Source organism: Rattus rattus, chromosome 9 (genome assembly GCF_011064425.1).
Source record: "Rattus rattus isolate New Zealand chromosome 9, Rrattus_CSIRO_v1, whole genome shotgun sequence".
NCBI classification, from domain to species: Eukaryota; Metazoa; Chordata; class Mammalia; order Rodentia; family Muridae; genus Rattus; species Rattus rattus.
The window spans coordinates 63,958,111-63,975,485 of record NC_046162.1 but is presented as its reverse complement, the minus strand read 5'-3'; the positions used below and the strand labels follow the sequence as shown (position 1 = coordinate 63,975,485).

General features: G+C 54.3%; 1 protein-coding gene across 2 annotated transcripts in view; it reads right to left on the bottom strand.

The window, feature by feature from the left end:
* Positions 1-7,502, bottom strand: part of Aatk (apoptosis associated tyrosine kinase) — a 38,987-nt gene extending 31,485 nt beyond the window's left edge. Inside the window, exon 1 of one of the 2 annotated variants that reach the window (XM_032913475.1) lies at positions 7,282-7,502. In XM_032913475.1, the coding sequence (XP_032769366.1) occupies positions 7,282-7,363 (82 nt within the window). In that variant the 5' untranslated portion in view covers positions 7,364-7,502. Of the gene's footprint in view, positions 1-6,995; positions 7,200-7,281 lie in introns of those variants that run through there. The other variant, XM_032913476.1, reaches the window with a different exon arrangement.
* Between the last annotated feature and the right edge of the window lie 9,873 nt (positions 7,503-17,375).

Below are 17,375 nucleotides of genomic sequence, written 5' to 3'. Positions count from 1 at the left end.
AGGGAAGATAAAACAGCAGTTCCGGCTCCTGGGCAGCTGCCATAGTCCCAGTCTTGGTGTCCTCTGGATAGAGAATGAGGCAGCTCTGTGTGGGCAGGAGGAGGCCTGAGGGTAATAACGGAGTGTCCCTTCCTGTCATCCACTCTCATCAGTCAGTCAGGAAGTACCTCTCAGTCGTGACTGTGACTAGTGAATGCCAAAAGGATTCCAGGCAGCCGCTGGATACACAATGGCCTGTGCCCAGTGGTGCCCAGGAAGTGGCCAACGTGCCTCACTGAAGAAAAGAGGGTAAGTGTGCCGGTGCCAGGGGCAAACACTCCCACTCTGCCTTGCACTGCATTGTGGTCATACACAGAACAAGAATGTAAGGAAGCAGACAGGCCAACGGCGTTCTCACACACACAGCTGAGGAGGACAGACCGACGTGTCCCCAAAGCAACCAAGAAAAGGGGTTTTGCGGAATCCACTCAGCCAGGCGGCTTCACAGAGGCCCTCAAGGCCTCAGTGCCCAAGGACAGATATGCCAGCCACCATGCTCCTGAGACGACACCTTCTTAGGTCAAGGTGTCTTAGGACACCTTCTTACAACAGTGTCTGGGATAGCCCCTGTGGTATGTGCTCACCAGAGACTGACCGAGGAGACCAGGAGACATGACATGAGACTAGGTTGTTATGACAGGAATGATCAAGGGACAGGGACGGCGGGGTGATGACAGGAGTCATGGCTAATTGGTGTGGGTGATTATTAATGAGACAAAATGTTCCAAAAATAGACTATAGTGAAGACCTCACAACTCTAAAAATACTAAAAACCACGGAATTCTATGCTCTCAGGGATGAAGGCATAATATGCAAATTACATCCAAGTAAGGGGAAGGGAGGAGCTAGTAGTTGAAGGCAGAGCCTGCTAGTAAGGGAGGGAAGGAGGGAGGGAGGGAGGGAGGGGGGAAGAAAAGGAGAGAAGTGGGCGGTGCCTTTACAAAACACCAGGACAGACAGCCAACAGAACCCAGTGCCTACCCCAAGAGAGGATGCCTCTGATGTTCTGTTCCACACACCGTGGCCTGCAAAGGCCTGAGGCAGCTATAGGTGGCTGTGTGGGACAAGGGGGCTACCAGGACCTGGAGTATGGTCGCATAGGTGTGTCCAACTGACGTGAAACCACAGAGCTTCAGGAGCACCTAAGCACATGTGCGCCATTTAAAGTAGTTGGGGACTCAAGGAAATCCCACACGCGTGTCCCACAGACAGCTCCATGCGTCTAGAAAACAAATCCGAGAGTTGACCTCTGACCTAGGTCAGCCTACCCAGGTGACCTTGCGGCCACTCAGAGTAAGGCAGACGCTGCAGAGGCAGCTGGGCGTGGGGTTAAAGGAGGGGCCAGCCACTCAGTTCAGTAATGAGTCCCTGACTGGTACCCACGATTCCCAGGTCCCTCCTAAGCAGCACAGAGAGGAGGGGAGAATCTTAGGAAATGGGGTACAACGGGAAGCCAGGGCCTTAAGGACCCTACTCAGCCTTGCAACACAATGTTCAGACGCCCAGCGGGCCTCAGAGCTCAGTCTCAGAGCACAGGGCGGCCTTCAGTGCCCAGTCGGGGATACTGGTTCCCCATCCCACCAGACCCACATGGCAGGTGGGTGGTCCCTACCAGGAGCCCAGGGCTGTGTGCCCAAGTCAGTCAGTCAGTGACAGGAGGGACTTCAGAGACTGTAGTGTGTAACTAGTGCTGGATTCTGTCCCTTAGTAAGAAGGTGGTGCCTCGGGCTGGAGAGATGGCTCAGCGGTTGAGAGCACCCGACTGCTCTTCCAGAGGTCCTGAGTTCAATTCCCAGCAACCACATGGTGGCTCACAACCATCTGTAAACAGATCTGATTCCCTCTTCTGGTGTATCTGAAGACAGTTATAGTGTACTTATATATAATAAATAAATAAATAAATCTTTAAAAAAAAAAAAAAAAGAAGGTGGTGCCTCATGCAAATCTTGGGGCGGGGATATAGAGAAAGGGAAGGTATGGCCATCACCATTGTGAGAGGCACCTGCTTCCCCTCACCTTCCTGGGACAGGTAACCCTGGCTGCCTACTACAGAGGCCCTCCCCACTCTAGGAACTGCCACGGCTTCAGGTAGAGTCCGTGTTGGATCATAGTTCTGATAAATAGTGTGTCCTCCCCCACCCTGGGCTGGCAAGGACAGAGTGGGCAGTGTCCTCCCAGAATACCCACATACCGTCTCTGGGCGCTGCTCCTATGAGGATCCAGCTTCGCTCCACCCAGGGTAGCCTTCTGGAGTTCTCCCAACCCTCATGTCCCAGCCCTCTGACCCTAGCCTTGGCCCAGGCCCTGACGGAAGTAGACAGGGGATGCCACGTGACTCTGCCTCCCCTGTGACAGTCCTCAGGCAACCATCCACCCAGACTGTCAGCCTGGGAACTGGCTCTGGCTTCAGCCACTGCCTCTCATTTCCTCTGCTGGCTTCCTGAGCTGGGGGTGGGGAAGGCCACAGACACTGGTCCCAATGCTGCTACTGGTTCCTCTGTGACAGGCAGACAGGGCCCAGCCAACGGGGACCTGAAATCAAAGCCCCAACAGGCGCTATGACCCAGATTATCATATGACAAGGGTCAGGGGTAAGACAGGGGTCTCTCCACCATAGACATAGCTCTCAGTCTACTCTCTTCACCCTACCTAGGAGCAAGACAGTAAGAGAGGGTGCCGTGATCATGGTCTGTATCAGGCTTCCTCCAGTTGACCCTAGTCCCCATCCCAAGAGCCATGGGAGAAAAGCAGGTGGTCATAGTCCCAGGAGGAGGGCCTGGCAGAGGAAGGGGCACAGCCTACCCTCAGGAAGTGCTCCAAGAGTGCACGACAGGTGCCAGAGACAGCAAGGACATTACTGGTCAGGACCTACCATGTGCACACAGACAGACACACAGCGATCTGCAGCTCCTGCCTCGGTCCCTAGGCCTGAGGGGAAACAGCACTGTGTTCCAGGGATGTTCTGGGTGGAGATTCCCAAACTGGTAGCTTCGGTGAGAATAGTTCCTTCCTGGCCAAGCAGCAAGCAGGCTCAATGAGGCCTCAGAGAGGCCTTGTTAGCTCTTCTGGAGTGGGGTCTAAGGCAAGCCTCTGCTGGTGGTTCCTCCACTCCAATCTCCACTTCCTCTCCCCAGCAGCCCACCCCGTCTCCTCCCATTTCTGTGTCTTCTTATCAGGGCATCTGACACTGGACTTAGGGCTCACCCTGCCTCAGTATGACCTCACCTTTACAAATTGTCTTTGTAGACCCTCTTTCTAAACAAGACCCCACCCTGAGATCGTGGGTGGACATGGAGACGGTGATACCTCTCAAGGGAGCATAAACGCGCAGATGTCCCATCCCTGAGATGTACCAGTGGAGCTCAGCAGAGAACCCTGTGTCCTGGAGAGTAGGTTTCCTGGAGAAGGGAGCTCATACAGAATCTCCACAGAGGCGCCTTACGTTGTATGTGCCCGCAAGGTGTGCGTGCTGGTGCACTTGGACACAGACGTGCCAGCCTGAATAGACCCTCCTCATTCACCATTTGGGAGGTGCGTGTTTTGCAGGGTTTTTTTTTTTTTATGTCCATTTCTGCATGTACCATGAATGCACAGAGGCCTGCATATCTGTGGGTTTATGGCTGTGGTGCTGGGGAGGGCAACAGAAGCCTTCCTGCCCCCTTGCCCCTGCCCCAGGGTTCTGCAGTTTCTCTGGTCCTCTGGTGCTTTCCCTGGGCTAGCTGTCAGCAAAGCAGCCTGTACATAGCCGCTGCCAGCCAGGCCCTTGCCAAGTCACCTGTCAGCCTGGTCACCTGTGACCTAGAGGCTTTGGTGATTCATCAAAATGAGGTCATACTGAGGTAGGGTTGGCCTTAAATCCAGGCTCTGAGCTTCCTGTCACTGGGCCCATCCATAGGGCAGGGTGACAAACCAGAGGCAGCACCCGGACTCTAGGTCCTGCTGCTATGAACAGCTGGTAAGCTGGTTCCTTCAACCAGGTCCAGGGAGGATCAGGGTGTCTTGTCACTCAGTGGACACAGCTTTTCATAGTTCAAATATATCTTCAAGCCAGTGACTAGGACTCCTGGGGACTCCCTGGCTCATTTCCAGGGCCCACTTTGGCCCAAGCTCCAAACACACCCATCCATGTGTCACTCAGACCAAGCCTCTTCTGTCACAGTCACCACAATCCCAGCAATGCCAGCTCTGTACCCTGCCACATATAGACACCAAGGGAGCCACCATCCCAGAAAGGCGCAGAGGGGCTCTTCCTTAGGAGCCCAACACCGGGTGAGGACTTGAGCAAGGACCAGGATGTAAGCTGAAAGGCTGGGGACACTGGGGCACAGGGTGGGGTAAGTGGGACTGCCACGCCTTCTCAGAGCTCCTGCAAACTGCCAGTGTGTCCGCCAGCTCCATAGCCCATTGGCCTCAGGCTAGACCTTAGCAGAGGCCATCTTGACCAGCCTTGCCTGGTGTTCACCCAGGCTCAGTGTTCCACACCACCACATGGCTACTTTACAGTAAGGAAACTAAGGCTCAAAGAGGGCCAGACATCAGGAGGTGAGCAAATGGGGGGGCGGGGACATCTCCCAGAGCCCCAGCATGCAGAGCAGCCCCAAGGCATGCTGGGAGAGCAGGTTCCTTCAAGGGAAACCCCAATAAAGCACCTTCTCGGAGTCCCCTTTACCGCCGCTGCTGGCACCAGGAACAGTACCAGGCCCCAGCAACCAGAGGACCCTGACTGAGGCCTGCCCATCTCAGCACACTGATGTGGAGAGTGAGAAGTAAGATCATCCCCCTGCATCAGTGCGAGATGAGTACGTAATCACCAGCTCCTTCTCTATCCAGGCGCCCTGGCCCTCCATGGAGACCTCTATCACCTTCATTTCTTGTCCACCTGCAGAGTGACCACAAAGAGTTTGAAAGAGTGGCCCAAGACCACACAGCAAAGAGGCCGCTGGGCCAGGTCGGCCAAGAAATCCTCCATGATCATCTCCATCCTGGATGCCGGGGAGCAAAGAGTCAGACTTTCCAAGGGGCCCTTCTGGGTGCCTGTCTGGCCGGCACATGACACTCCACGACTAAGTGTGGTTGTGCCACGGAAGGTGCAGCTTAAATTGACTTCAAATCCATGCATCAACCCTGTAATTCTTGAAGATTGGGCATAGCCACAAGGGCTTGCTCTGGGGACTGTCAGGGGAGCACTGGGGAGCCCACAGACACGCTCGTCAACCATTGTGAACCATGAGACATTCCATTGAGTTCTGGCGGATCCAACATGCTGAAGCTCACACAGACCAACTCTCCATACTATGAGAGTGAAGAAAAACCACTCCGCCTCCGTGGGTGCAGAAGCCTCAGGCACCAGTTGTGTCCACACCTCCTCACCCCAAAAAAATAGCTCACCAGGTACCTTCTCCAACCCAGACCTAGCCAAAGGCATCACCATCCCATTTTACAGATGTGGAAACAGAGGCCCAGAGAGGCAAAGACAGACACAGGAACTCTGGTGGGGAACACTTTGAGCATAAATTTAGTGGGAGGACAGTGGATCCCATATTTCTTCTGCAGCACCCAGAAGGGCCAGGGTTTGTTACCCCAGTAAGGTCCCCAACCCCATCACCACCATCCACTCCCAAGGGTGGACTGTCAGGATAGTAGGGACACAATGTCCACAGGCGTACAGCTCTCAAGAGAAGTCCTCTTGCCTACAACACTTTCCCCCTTAGATCATTAAACCAGCACACTGTAATTACACTGATCGACTGCAAAAAAAAAAAAAAAAAAAAAAAAAAAAAAAGCAAGAGCTGCAGGGCCCTGCTGTTTCTCTGATGTGGGGGAAGGGTGCTTCTGTCCTGGATACCCTGGAGGAGTGAGGGGTGACAGGCCACCAGGGCAGGTCTGGGCCCAGCAGAGGCAGGGGGGAGGGTGCATAGATTCCTCCCTACTGTGGTCACCCTAGGCCCCACCCCTACCCCAAAGGTTCCAAGGCCACCTGTCTGTAGTCCAGAGTAGCTGCCCACTGGAAGAACCAAGGGCTGGGTGAGACTTGCCATGGGGACATCTGAGACCATGATGCTGCCCTTGGATGTCTGTCCCTAAAGGAAGTCTGGGCCTTGGACTGTTTCTTAATGCCACTTCCACTCCTGCCCTGGGTTTAGGGGGTCACTGACACGGCTGCTACATTCTGCACCTTTGGTTTTATGGTGAAATGGTGACCTCCAAGCCCCTTGACCACTTAGGAAGTCATTTCTGAGCAAAGGACACTTACAGCCCTATGCCAGGTAGACAGTTCCACCAGCTCCCCTCCCTGGGAGCAAATGCCTTCAGATCTAGCCCTGCCCAGGGGACTCTGTGCATCACCGAACATTCTGGCCCCACTCCAGGAGGGAGACCCAGGAGAGTCATCGTATGTGAGCTGGGCTTTGTTTGGGCTGTGCAGCCCAAGCTGAAGCTCCAGGGATGTGTGGGTGGGACTCCAGGCTCCTCCTGGTCACAGGTTCATTTCCCTCCCTCCCGGGCCAAGCAAACACAATCAGGATTAGAAACGGCCGCCCTGGCCCCCTCTGCCCACCACAGCTGCCCACCCTGGCCAGGCAGTCATGGTAAACACATTACCCGTGTCCACTAGCCAGGTGGAGCAAGATGCCCAACCCCAGGTCCGGTGCAGTTGGTCAGCATCACCTCTCTAGAGTGGGATCTCAGGTGGGCTCATGCTAGGGTCGTCATCGGTCCCCACACCCACCACAAGCTGCCAGGGAGAGGGACACTCTGACTGGACAGGGCTTTGCAGAAAACAGCACCAGGTTTAGGAAGGGGCCTTCCACACCAAAACATGGATCAGCAAGTTCCCACAACAGGCCTGGGCCCCTGCCCTGCCTTACAGAACACCCCTCACCTCCCCAGGGCCCTGAGTCCTGGCAACCTCTCTCCGGGACACCTGGGGCCAACGCAGGCCCTCTTGTCCCAGTTACCTGTGCCAGGGAGGCATCCAAAGAGACAGGGGCTGATGCTGCCAGCCAGAGCTGAAGGGGCCGGCTGTGCAGGGTCTGGCCCCAAGGCCTGCCCACCTCCGGAGACCTGTAGTGGGTCCTCGCCGGTCCCTGTTCTTCTGCGGGGACTCAGGGTGGAGAAAGGGTTAATTTCCAGGCAAAATGGGAAACCGTGGCTCCAGCAGCATCATGTCGGCGGCGGTGGGGAGACAGGTGGGGGGGCAGTCGCAGCCGCAAGGCCGCCTCCGAGGGCGCCGCGCGGACTCACCCGGGTCGAAGTGGGAGCTGAAGGCAAAGCTGGGGTTGAAGAAGGACGACGACATGGCCAGGGCCAGCAGCGCGATGGGCATCCCCGGGGCGGGCGCTGCGCTTAAGCTCAGAACGCCGGCGGCCTGGGCCGGCGTTCCGGCATCATCGCCCAGCGGCCTCCGCAGGTGCGGAGCGCACAGCCCCCCGCTCCTAGCGCCCCCAGCCACCGCCGCAGCGCGGGCACCAGTAGGGGCGGCGACAGACTAGGCGCCTCCGCCCGCCGCCGCGGCGCCGCGGGGCTCTGGCTGGTGCAGTCCGAAAACACGCGGGAGCGCGCGCGAGGTGGATGGGGGGGGCGAAGCGGGAGGGGGATGGAGGAGGGGGCACAGGGACTGGGGGTACTTTCTGGGACAAAGCAAGGGGAGGGGCACTCAGTTCGTGGGACAATGAGGGACGGAGAGGGGTCACGGAGGTACGAGGGCTATGGAATGAGGGGGATGAAGGCTGAGGGGCGCGGAGGCTGGGTACAGGGAGAGGGGACAGAGGCAAGGAGGTCATGGGACACTCAGAGATGGTGAAGGGGCACAGGAGCCAGGACTACGGGGGTGGGCAGGATGAAGGCTGAGGGCACAGAGGGGGTGTAGGAATTCACAGATGATACGGAGGGGGCTGAAGATATGGGGACTGGGGAAAGGAGAGGGGGCCAGGCAGAAGGAGGGGTACAGGCTGTGGGACACTAAGGGATGTAAGCTGGGGACACAGCATAGAAGGGACACGGAGGTCTTGGCATACTAAGGGTGTAGGCCTAGGGAAGGGGTAGCAGGGATGGAGACTGAACCGCACAGGGAGGAGAGACACTGAGGTTGTGAGACGCGGAGTGTTGTATGGAGGCAGTGGGGTCACCAAGGCTTTGGGGGCTCCAAAGGAGTGTCCTCCTAAGTGGGTGGGGGTTTTGGAGGAGGGAACCGGATGGATGAGGGTGAAAAAGGGGTGCCCAGGCAGGTTACTGTGATAGAGAAGAGTATGGAGGTCGAGGTAGGAGGCCAAGCCCTAGATGGGGGAGCGACTGAGACTGACTGGAAGCTGACTTGAGACTCTGGGCATCTCAGGAGGTCACTGAGGTCGTGGTGGTTGTCACGGAGGCCAAGGGTCACGGAGAAGGTTACAGACCGGAGTGGCCATGGAGGTGCGGAGCTGGGGTCCTGCTGAGTAGCGGAGGGTGGAAGGAGATAATGGTTGGGGGACCCAGGAGTGCATGGACGCACAGGGTTACTCGAAGGTTTGGGGGTGGCTTCTCCGGAGGCTCTTACATTGTTTGGGGGTGCTGTTTTTGTACTAACCGCCTGCAGCTGTGCCACGATGCGACAAACGGCTGCCCCCATCAGCGCATAACAGCCTGGGCGCTTGGAGCGGGCGGCGGCGCGGGGCACCGACGCTGTGCCCTGCGCCCCTCCTCCTCCCGCCGCAGCGCCATCTTGCAGTGTTGCGATGCAGCTGCGGGCCTGGCGGCATGTAGGCGAGGCATGAAGAGGGGTTGTCACCTGCAGTTCTGGGGTCTTGGGCAACCAGCTATAGCGCTATTCATTCATTCTTGGTCTAGTTACAGTCTGTTAGGATCCGAAGTTGGGAGAGCAAGGGGATTGTGCTAGCTGGAGGGATCCTGTTGGCAGGACCTCAAGACTAAGGGAGGAGAGGTATCTAGGTAGAGGGTCAGCGTCAACTAGAATAGAGTGGTCAGGGTGAGCAGGGTCCAAGGTATTAAGGCTGCCCTGATTTTTCAGACATGGTCCTTGTGAAGTTTTGGGGCAGCCATGTCTGCCCATGTTGTCGGCAGAGTGACCCAAAATAGCTGGAAGGTAAGTGGACTTTTGGGTTGGTCTTGAGCTCATGGCTGGCTAAGTATTAGAGGATTTTGAGTTTCTGATCCTCTTGGAACCCCATAGAAGGGGTGGTTAAGGAAGGCCTGGCCCAAATAAAAGCTTCCTCCCGTGCCAGGCAGGGGCAGCAATCACCTCTAGGTAAGAGGACCCTTTAGTGTTCCGCTCTCCCCTGTTCCCTGACCAGGGTTGAAACAAGGCTCCTCGACTCTTCAGTGAATGCACAAAGGCCATATCTAGTGGGTGTTTGGTTGGGCAAGGGCCACGCACCTGTATGACTGTGACCAGAAGCCTTAGGGCCTACAGTAGTGTCACAGAGGCATTAGTTGATGATGGTCAAGGACACTGTGCAGGCCTGCTCCATCATGGGCTGTCATAGGGGCCTTCCCTGGAAGCGCTGACCTCCAGGGCATGGCCTGGCAGGGGGCGTGCTGTTGGAGGAGATAAAGGCAGAGTGGGAGCCCAGGAGAGAAGTCTGGGCTGGGCAGAGAACAAGGCAGAAGAGGGGAGGAGGAGCTTGGGGCCAGACCCAGAAAAAGTAAGGTTAATGAGGCACCCGCACCAGAGAAAAATGGGGCAGGGCGCCAAAATCTCACAGTTATGTCCATCTGTACATGAATCGACAAGGCTTACGTCACACAGTGCAGCCCGAATCGAAACGTGGACATGAGCAGCACAGCATGGGGATGAGACACAAGAGCAGGCTGCTCGGTGCAGAGGCCAGGCAGAGGCCACAGAGGCCGCGGTTCTGTTTATAGGAACGTCCAGAGCAGCCTAGTCCACAGAGACCAGCGCAGATGGGGATTGCCGGAATCCCTGGGGAGGGGAAGTCCTGGGTGACCGCAGGCTTCTCCTGGAGGTGATTAAAAAAAAAAGTGACAGCTACGAACCCAGAGAATACAGTAAACAGCGCTGACCAACCGAAAGCCACAACAAAACCCTACTGAATCTCAACTTCCAAACAGTCTACTTACTACATTTCTTTTTCTTTTTAAGTATTTATTTTATGTATGAGTACACTATAGCTGTCCTCAGACACACCAGAAGAGGGCATCAGATCCCATTACAGATGGTTGTGAGCCACCATGTGGTTGCTGGGAATTGAACTCAGGACCTCTGGGAGAGCAGTCAGTGCTCATAACCACTGAGCCATCTCTCCAGCCCCACAGTATTCTTAAAGAGTGCATTTTTATGTTAAAGAAACAAAAACACAACAGGTAAAATATTCCATTTTCCAGTGACTGCAAGAACAGAGAAGCAGCTGGGCCTCCAGAGCCTCCCCGCACCCTCATTCTGGCCATCAGCAGATAGCTGTGCTAGAAACTCAGCCGGGGAGGCCGGTGCTCTTGGTCCAGATCTCCCAGGCCTCACAGCTCCAGCACAGTGAAAGAGAAAGGTGTTCTTTATTAGCATTGGTTCCAAACCTTCCTGCACCCCGCCTTCTTTCTGACCTGGGCAGTTCCCACAGGGTCCTCTGTGGCCACTGGGAACACCCGGACACTCAGGGAGGGGGCATGGTTGAAAAAAGAAGGCACAAAATCAGAGCATGGGAGAAGAGAATCCTGGGGCAGCCAGAGCAATAGGACACAAATGGCGCCTAGAGCCAAGGGACTCACTTTTCCCAGTGTGACGTTGAGATGTCAGGTGGCCACACTTTTCAAGAGCTTCTGGCCAGGGTCTTTCCTTGTTCTCCTGGATTCAGGTGTCCCTTGGCTGGAGGTCCCAGTCTGTATTTGGTTATATGTGCTCTGTGTGTACTGTCTTCCAAAACCAGCAATCACTGGATTTACAGACTGCCTTAGGCTGATCTCTCTCTCTCCTTTCTGTGTGTTTGTGCGCATGGGTATGTGTGTATGAGTAGTTCTGTGTGTATGCGTATGTGAGTGAATATGTGTATGTGTGTGTGTGTGTGTGTATGAGTAGTGTGTGTGTGAGTGTGCATGGGTATGTGTGTATGAGTAGTTGTGTGTGTATTTGTATGTGAGTGAATATGTGTATGTGTGTGAGTGTGTGAGTGTGTATGAGTAGTGTGTGTGTGAGTGTGCATGGGTATGTGTGTATGAGTAGTTGTGTGTGTATTTGTATGTGAATGAATATGTGTATGTGTGTGTGTGAGTGTGTATGAGTAGTGTGTGTGTGAGTGTGCATGGGTATGTGTGTATGAGTAGTTGTGTGTGTATGCGTATGTGAGTGAATATGTGTATGTGTGTGAGTGTGTGTGAGTGTGTATGAGTAGTGTGTGTGTGAGTGTGCATGGGTATGTGTGTATGAGTAGTTGTGTGTGTGTGTATGTGAGTGAATATGTGTGTGTGTGTGAGTGTGTGTGAGTACTCTGTGTGTGTGTGTGTGTGTGTGTGTGTGTAGGACTAAGATGCTGAGAATTGAAAACCAGGGCTTTTTGCATCCTAGGCAAGTGCTTAGCCACTGAGCTCCTCCCTAATCCCAAGCACTCTGTAAACATTTAAACCACAAGACATAAGCATTTCTGCAAGGTGGCCAGGCTCCCCAGAGCCAGCGGACAAACCTGTGAGGTGGGCACCACAATGGACATCACAAGACACCCCTGTCTGGAAGGTCCACACCCTACCAAGGGCACAGCACCTCCAGGCACATCCCCATCTCAACCTCTTGAGAACACAGAGAGAAACTGAGGCACTGCAAAACGGACACAGCAAGGTGAAGCCAGGCCTGAGATCCATGGGTGGGGATGAGTGGTAGGCTAGGGTGACCATTGTGCTCACATTGTCCCTGTCTTGGGGCAGAGGCCTGTCTCTTCCCAACACACTCAGAGACAGCCCTCAGCCCTGAAAAGAGCCCCACCTACCACAGCTGTGTTCAACAAGCTGGTGGTTTGGCCAAGTGCTGACATTGGCCAGAGACACCAGACGGCCGGGGAGGAACAGCCTGCCAAAGTTGCTACGCCTCCCCAGGAAGGTGAAGCTCTTGCCCAGAGCTCAGAGCTCATCAGGAACTATCCCGTTCTCCCACAGAGGCAAACCATGGCCTAAGGCTGGGGTTTGGGGGCTGTCCTTTTCATAAAAATGTTCTAGAAAAGAACTTGTTTTCCTTCCTGCTCCAGGGCAGGCTGCTGGGGACAGTGGAGTGGGGGAGGCTGGCTGCACCTGCTGCTGCTACTGGGGGGACAGGGAAATAACAGTGCAGTGTCACCACAGCTATGGTTCCCACGGCTCTCCTGAGCCAAGGCCAGGGCGGGGACAGAAGCAGCACCAACAGAAGCAGAGGGCCCACAAGGGACTGCCAACTGAGGGCTGTGCTAGTTCTAGGATCCTTGAAGTATGGCCTGGCTCCTGTTTTTTGCATCCCCTCCCTGGCTCCCTTGGCCAGCCCGGTGCTGGCCTACAGCATTGCTTGGGAGACACCTGTTTCTTTGGCCTTTGTTTTCCTGAGAACATCAGCCTGGTATGTTGTTGGACGCCTGTAATCCCAGCACTAAGGAGAGCCAGGAAGATTGCTTCAAGTTCCGGGCCAGCCACAGAGTGGGTTTCAGGCTACCCGGTAAAGTAAACTAGAGCAAATAAACAAAATGAGGACCTGGGGGGAGTGATTCAGTTGGCCGGGCGCTTGCCTCGCCTGCATGACGACCCCGGTTCCACCCCCGGCACCTTGTAAATCGGCACGGCGGTGCATATAGGCCTAAACTAAAGGAAACCAATATAAGGGGAAATAAAATCATCCCTCCCCGCTGTGCACACTGTGGGGTGAATTCCACAGAACATAAAATTAACCTTCAGGTGGGGGAGCCAGTAGTGTTTACACACCCAGACCACTGTGTGGCCATCACCACTGCCCACTGCAGAGCCGTCCTCCCGCCCCAGAAGGAAACTGTCCCCAGGAAACACCCGTGGCCCATCCCCCTCCATAGCCCCGAGCAGCTGTGATCCCTGCTCAGTCCCTGGGGATTTGCCTATTCTGGCCATTACTTAAAAATAGAGTCCTATAGCGTGTCGTGCTTCCTGTCTGCCTTCTTTCCTCGGTGTGGAATTCCCAAGGCTCTTTCCAACGGCAGCATATTGCCAACTGAAATTCCATGGTTGGGCGGGGCTGTGTGTGTGTGCATTTGGGAGTATGTGTATGTGCACAAAATCGTATGTGTGTATGTATGTGCAATCGTGTGTGCACGTGGGCGTATGTGTACATGTGTGAACGTGTATGTGCACAAAATCGCGTGTGTGCGCACATGTGTGTGTGCATGCTTGTGTATATGTGTGTGAAAGTGTACGTGCATGAAATGGTGTGTGTGCACACATGTGTGTGTGTACACATGTGTGTATGTACATGTGTTTGTGTGTACCAGCTGCTAGTGCCTGTCTGAGACAGAAGGAAGAGTTACGACGCTGATGCACAGGGTGACACAGTAGAGACGGACAGTCGGGGAAACTTCTGGAATGTCTTTAGCCAACTGACGTGATAAGGAGAGGTGTCACCTCAAAACCTCGCAGAGAGCAAGTGACCTGTATGAAGATCAATGAGGCAACTTATCATGGTGGCGATCACCATAATACCAGCTCTCGGGAGGCAGGGGCATCGCATCTCTGAGTGCAAGGTCAGCCGTCTACAGAGCCAGTTCCAAGATAGCCAGGGCTACATAGAGAGACCCTGTCTGGAAACAAACACATAAACAGTGGCAGGGGAAATGTTGGGAAGAAAGGTTCCCAGGGTAGGAGAGGGAACACGGGGGCAGGGTGTGTGATCCTGGTCAAAATACATTATACACATATATGGAGTTGTCAAGGGATAAATAGAAGTAATAAAAATAAATATATTATATGAAGAGGGCATCAGACCTCATTACAGATGGTTGTGAGCCACCATGTGGTTACTGGGAATTGAACTCAGGACCTCTGGAACAGCAGTCAGTGCTCTTAACCTCTGAGTCATCTCTCCAGCCCTTAAATATTTTAAATAAAAAAAAAAACCCAAATAAGACAAAATGGGCAAAGACCGGAATAGCCTGGTGCTGGAAAGACTGAAAAATGCCGGAGGACAAATGCCTGAAGGAGGAAGACAGCTGCCCAGCACCACCAATCATGAGAGAAGAGCAAATGTGCCCTAAGGTCCCACCTCCTCCCACCAGGTGGCTTCTCAGAAAACCCGGGAAATAACAAGTGTGGGCCAGCTGCGGACAACCGGAGCCCTGTACACTGCTGGCAGGAATGTGGACTGGTGCAGCTGGTGTGGAAAAGAACCCTGCGTCTCTCCAGACACCAAATTCTGAATTACCAAACCATCACAATTCCACTTCTTTTTTTTTTTTTGGTTCTTTTTTTTGGAGCTGGGGATCGAACCCAGGGCCTTGCACTTCCTAGGCAAGCGCTCTACCACTGAGCTAAATCCCCAACCCACAATTCCACTTCTAAGCATATCTCTCAAACAACTGAAAGCGGACTCCAGGACCTGCTGGCCACCCTGTTCCTGGAGCCAACAGGTGCCGGAAATCTCAACGCCTGTCTTACGGTGGATAGTAAATAAATTGTGGTTGTGCATGCGATGGAATCTCATTTGGCCTTAAAAGCAAAGCAGAGGGGTTGATGTTTAGCTCTATGGCAGACTGCTCACCTCGCAAGTACAAGACCCCGGGTCAGTCCCCGGGTTCTGGAGAAATAACTCGGTAATTAACAGCATTTGCTGCTCTTCCAAAGGACTGAGTTCCCAGCACCTACATCAAGTGATCAGGTGACTCACAGCCAACCTTCTGTAACTCCAGTTCCAGAGGGTCTTGTGCTGCCTTCCGGCTTCCACAGACAACAACATAGATATGAACGAAATCTTTAAAATGATTCTGACACGCACTACCACATAAGCAAGTCCTGAGCATGTTAAGACAAAGAAAAAAGCCAGCTGCAAAAGGTACGGGCCATACATCTACCTATGGGGGCACCCTCCTCCCTAAGAATCGCACGTTCCTGAAGGCATGGAGTAGGAGGGACGGACTACTCCCGTGGAAAGGTGAGACGGCTTCGGGGAATGTGCTGAACACATGGAACTGATGTTTAAAAAGGAAATCAACCTCCTATTAACTTGTCACTGTGTCCAAAAACCTCGGGATAAGCCACACGGGGAGGAAGGATTTATTGTGGCTTTCCTTTAAAGGGATACAGGATACAGTCTCTCAAGGCAGAGCAGCCATGGCGAGGTAGGTAGATTGTAGCCAGCGTGGCAGGGGTGAAGATATTGAGATTCTAAAGAGACATTTGTGACCCTCCCTTTGGCTGTCACAGCGTGAATTAAGGAACCCCGGGGAACTGGAACCTTCCCGGGAACCTCACTCTGGGAGAGGAACAGGCTGAAGCCGGTGGTGGCCAGAAGAGGTTGACAGGCTCTTGTCAGCAGACTAGAGCCAAGATGGTGGTGCGACCACACCTTGCCTGCTGACTAGTTAGCTATATTCCGGCCTCACTGAAACCTAGACCTCATGTCCCTGCTACGATAGGGCAGGTCGACTCTTGGTAAAGTGAGCTGCAGGGACAACTGGTGTCCTGTACCCTCTTCCAAACTGTCTTTGAAGTCTCCCTCGAAGCCCAAGGTGGCTCCCTTCACCACTGAGCCTCAGTCCCCTCCACAGGGACCATCAGTTATGGGGTTTTTCTTCTTACCTTCCTACAGCCTCCTGAACAAGGGTGCAGGCGAACCCTGCCTGGAGGCTACTGTGAGGGTTTCTGAGGTGGTGGCCTAACTGTCAGGTTCACCTTCACTCTCATATGCAATGGCCGGATCGAGATGAATGTCCCCTTCATTGTACCACAGCTTGTATGTCGCTCATGACCTCTGAGGGAAGCTACATGCTTTCAGGGACACAGCCCGACTTCCCTCCCCCCACTTACTGACAGCTCAGAGTGACCACCAATAGGTGCCAGGCTGGGTTCCAGGCTCCATGCAGTGTGAAGCCATCTGGCAGGAGGTGATGAGTAACTCGTGTTCACAGACAGCCAGGAGCCTCTTTTCTGGGGGCTTTAGGGGAGGAGGGTACGGGGGCAGGGGGAGGTGGACAGGAGTGACTGTGATCTGGGGAGAGGGTGTGACTGGGCATACTGGACAAACAAACAAATCCCTATATAATCTGGGGTTCTCCCCAGTCATGAAAGCCTGCTGGGTCGAGCCTTCTTCCAGACCCGGGTCTCAACCTGAACACGTTATCCACCTATCCACAACACCTCCCTCCCCTGCACTATGCCAGCCAGCAGAGTCCTGACTGTTCCTCTCTGGTGGCTCCCACTGCCTGGTCTTTGCCTTGCAGCCAACCCAGGGCTCCAGGTCTAGGTTCCAATCTGTGACTTTAGTCAACTCTCCTATTAAGACACCATGGAGGCCAGGTGCTGCCAGTGGCCAGACTCCCCAAACTAGTGTGGATGATCAGGTGCCAGGGAGCCCCATCCAAAGGCAGCTTCATCCGCTTGGTCTCAGTTATTTGCACATGTGTTCTTTTAAAATCTGTGGGTATGTAGGAGGTGTCCAGAAACTGGGACAGCATGGGGAGTCTGAGACCTTGTTGACTATCCTGTGGCCCTGGGCGCTGGGCCAGAGCCAAGACCCGCAGGGCAGTGGGCTCGGGGCCCCTTAATCCTAGCCTCCATCGGTGGGGTTTCATTGTATCCTTTCCTAGCTGCTTTGAAGGCCTTTCTGTCTCCTTAGCCTGTGACTCAGCATCCTTGGCTGATGCCAGACGGCCGCTGGAGCAGCCTCTCTGAGGGCTATGTGGATTGCTGTTATAGGGGGTTTCTCTCATGATGGGGTGTCTGGCAGACTGTGAAACCAGCCATCTCCGATGACAATTGATGGGAGACGGAAGGGAAAGAAGGCCTTAGAGGAAGAGAGGAAGGGCTTCTCAGAGAGACATGGGGATCTGGGGAGGACCTGGGGAGTTATGGGGGGGGAGCCTCCAATTCCCTGGGTCTCATTATTGGAGCTATATATAAACAAGGTCTACAGGTCCTGATTCCACTTGTTTCCAGCACTGTAGGAGGAGAGGCGCCCAGCCAGCAGTCAGATAGGAAGAGGGCAGAGAACACACAGAGCTCAGGGGCACCAGGCACTCTGCAGACAGGAGGACTTCCTGGTCTGGTTGTCGCCATAAAACAGGAGACGTATCTCATAGGGAACAGGCCTTCCCACCTGCAGGACCCACCTGCAGAGGTCCTCACTGACCTCTCTTGTAACTCTCAAGTGTGTCTGTCTTTGGTTACTTTGTAGCCCTTTCAACCCCTAACACTAGGTAAGA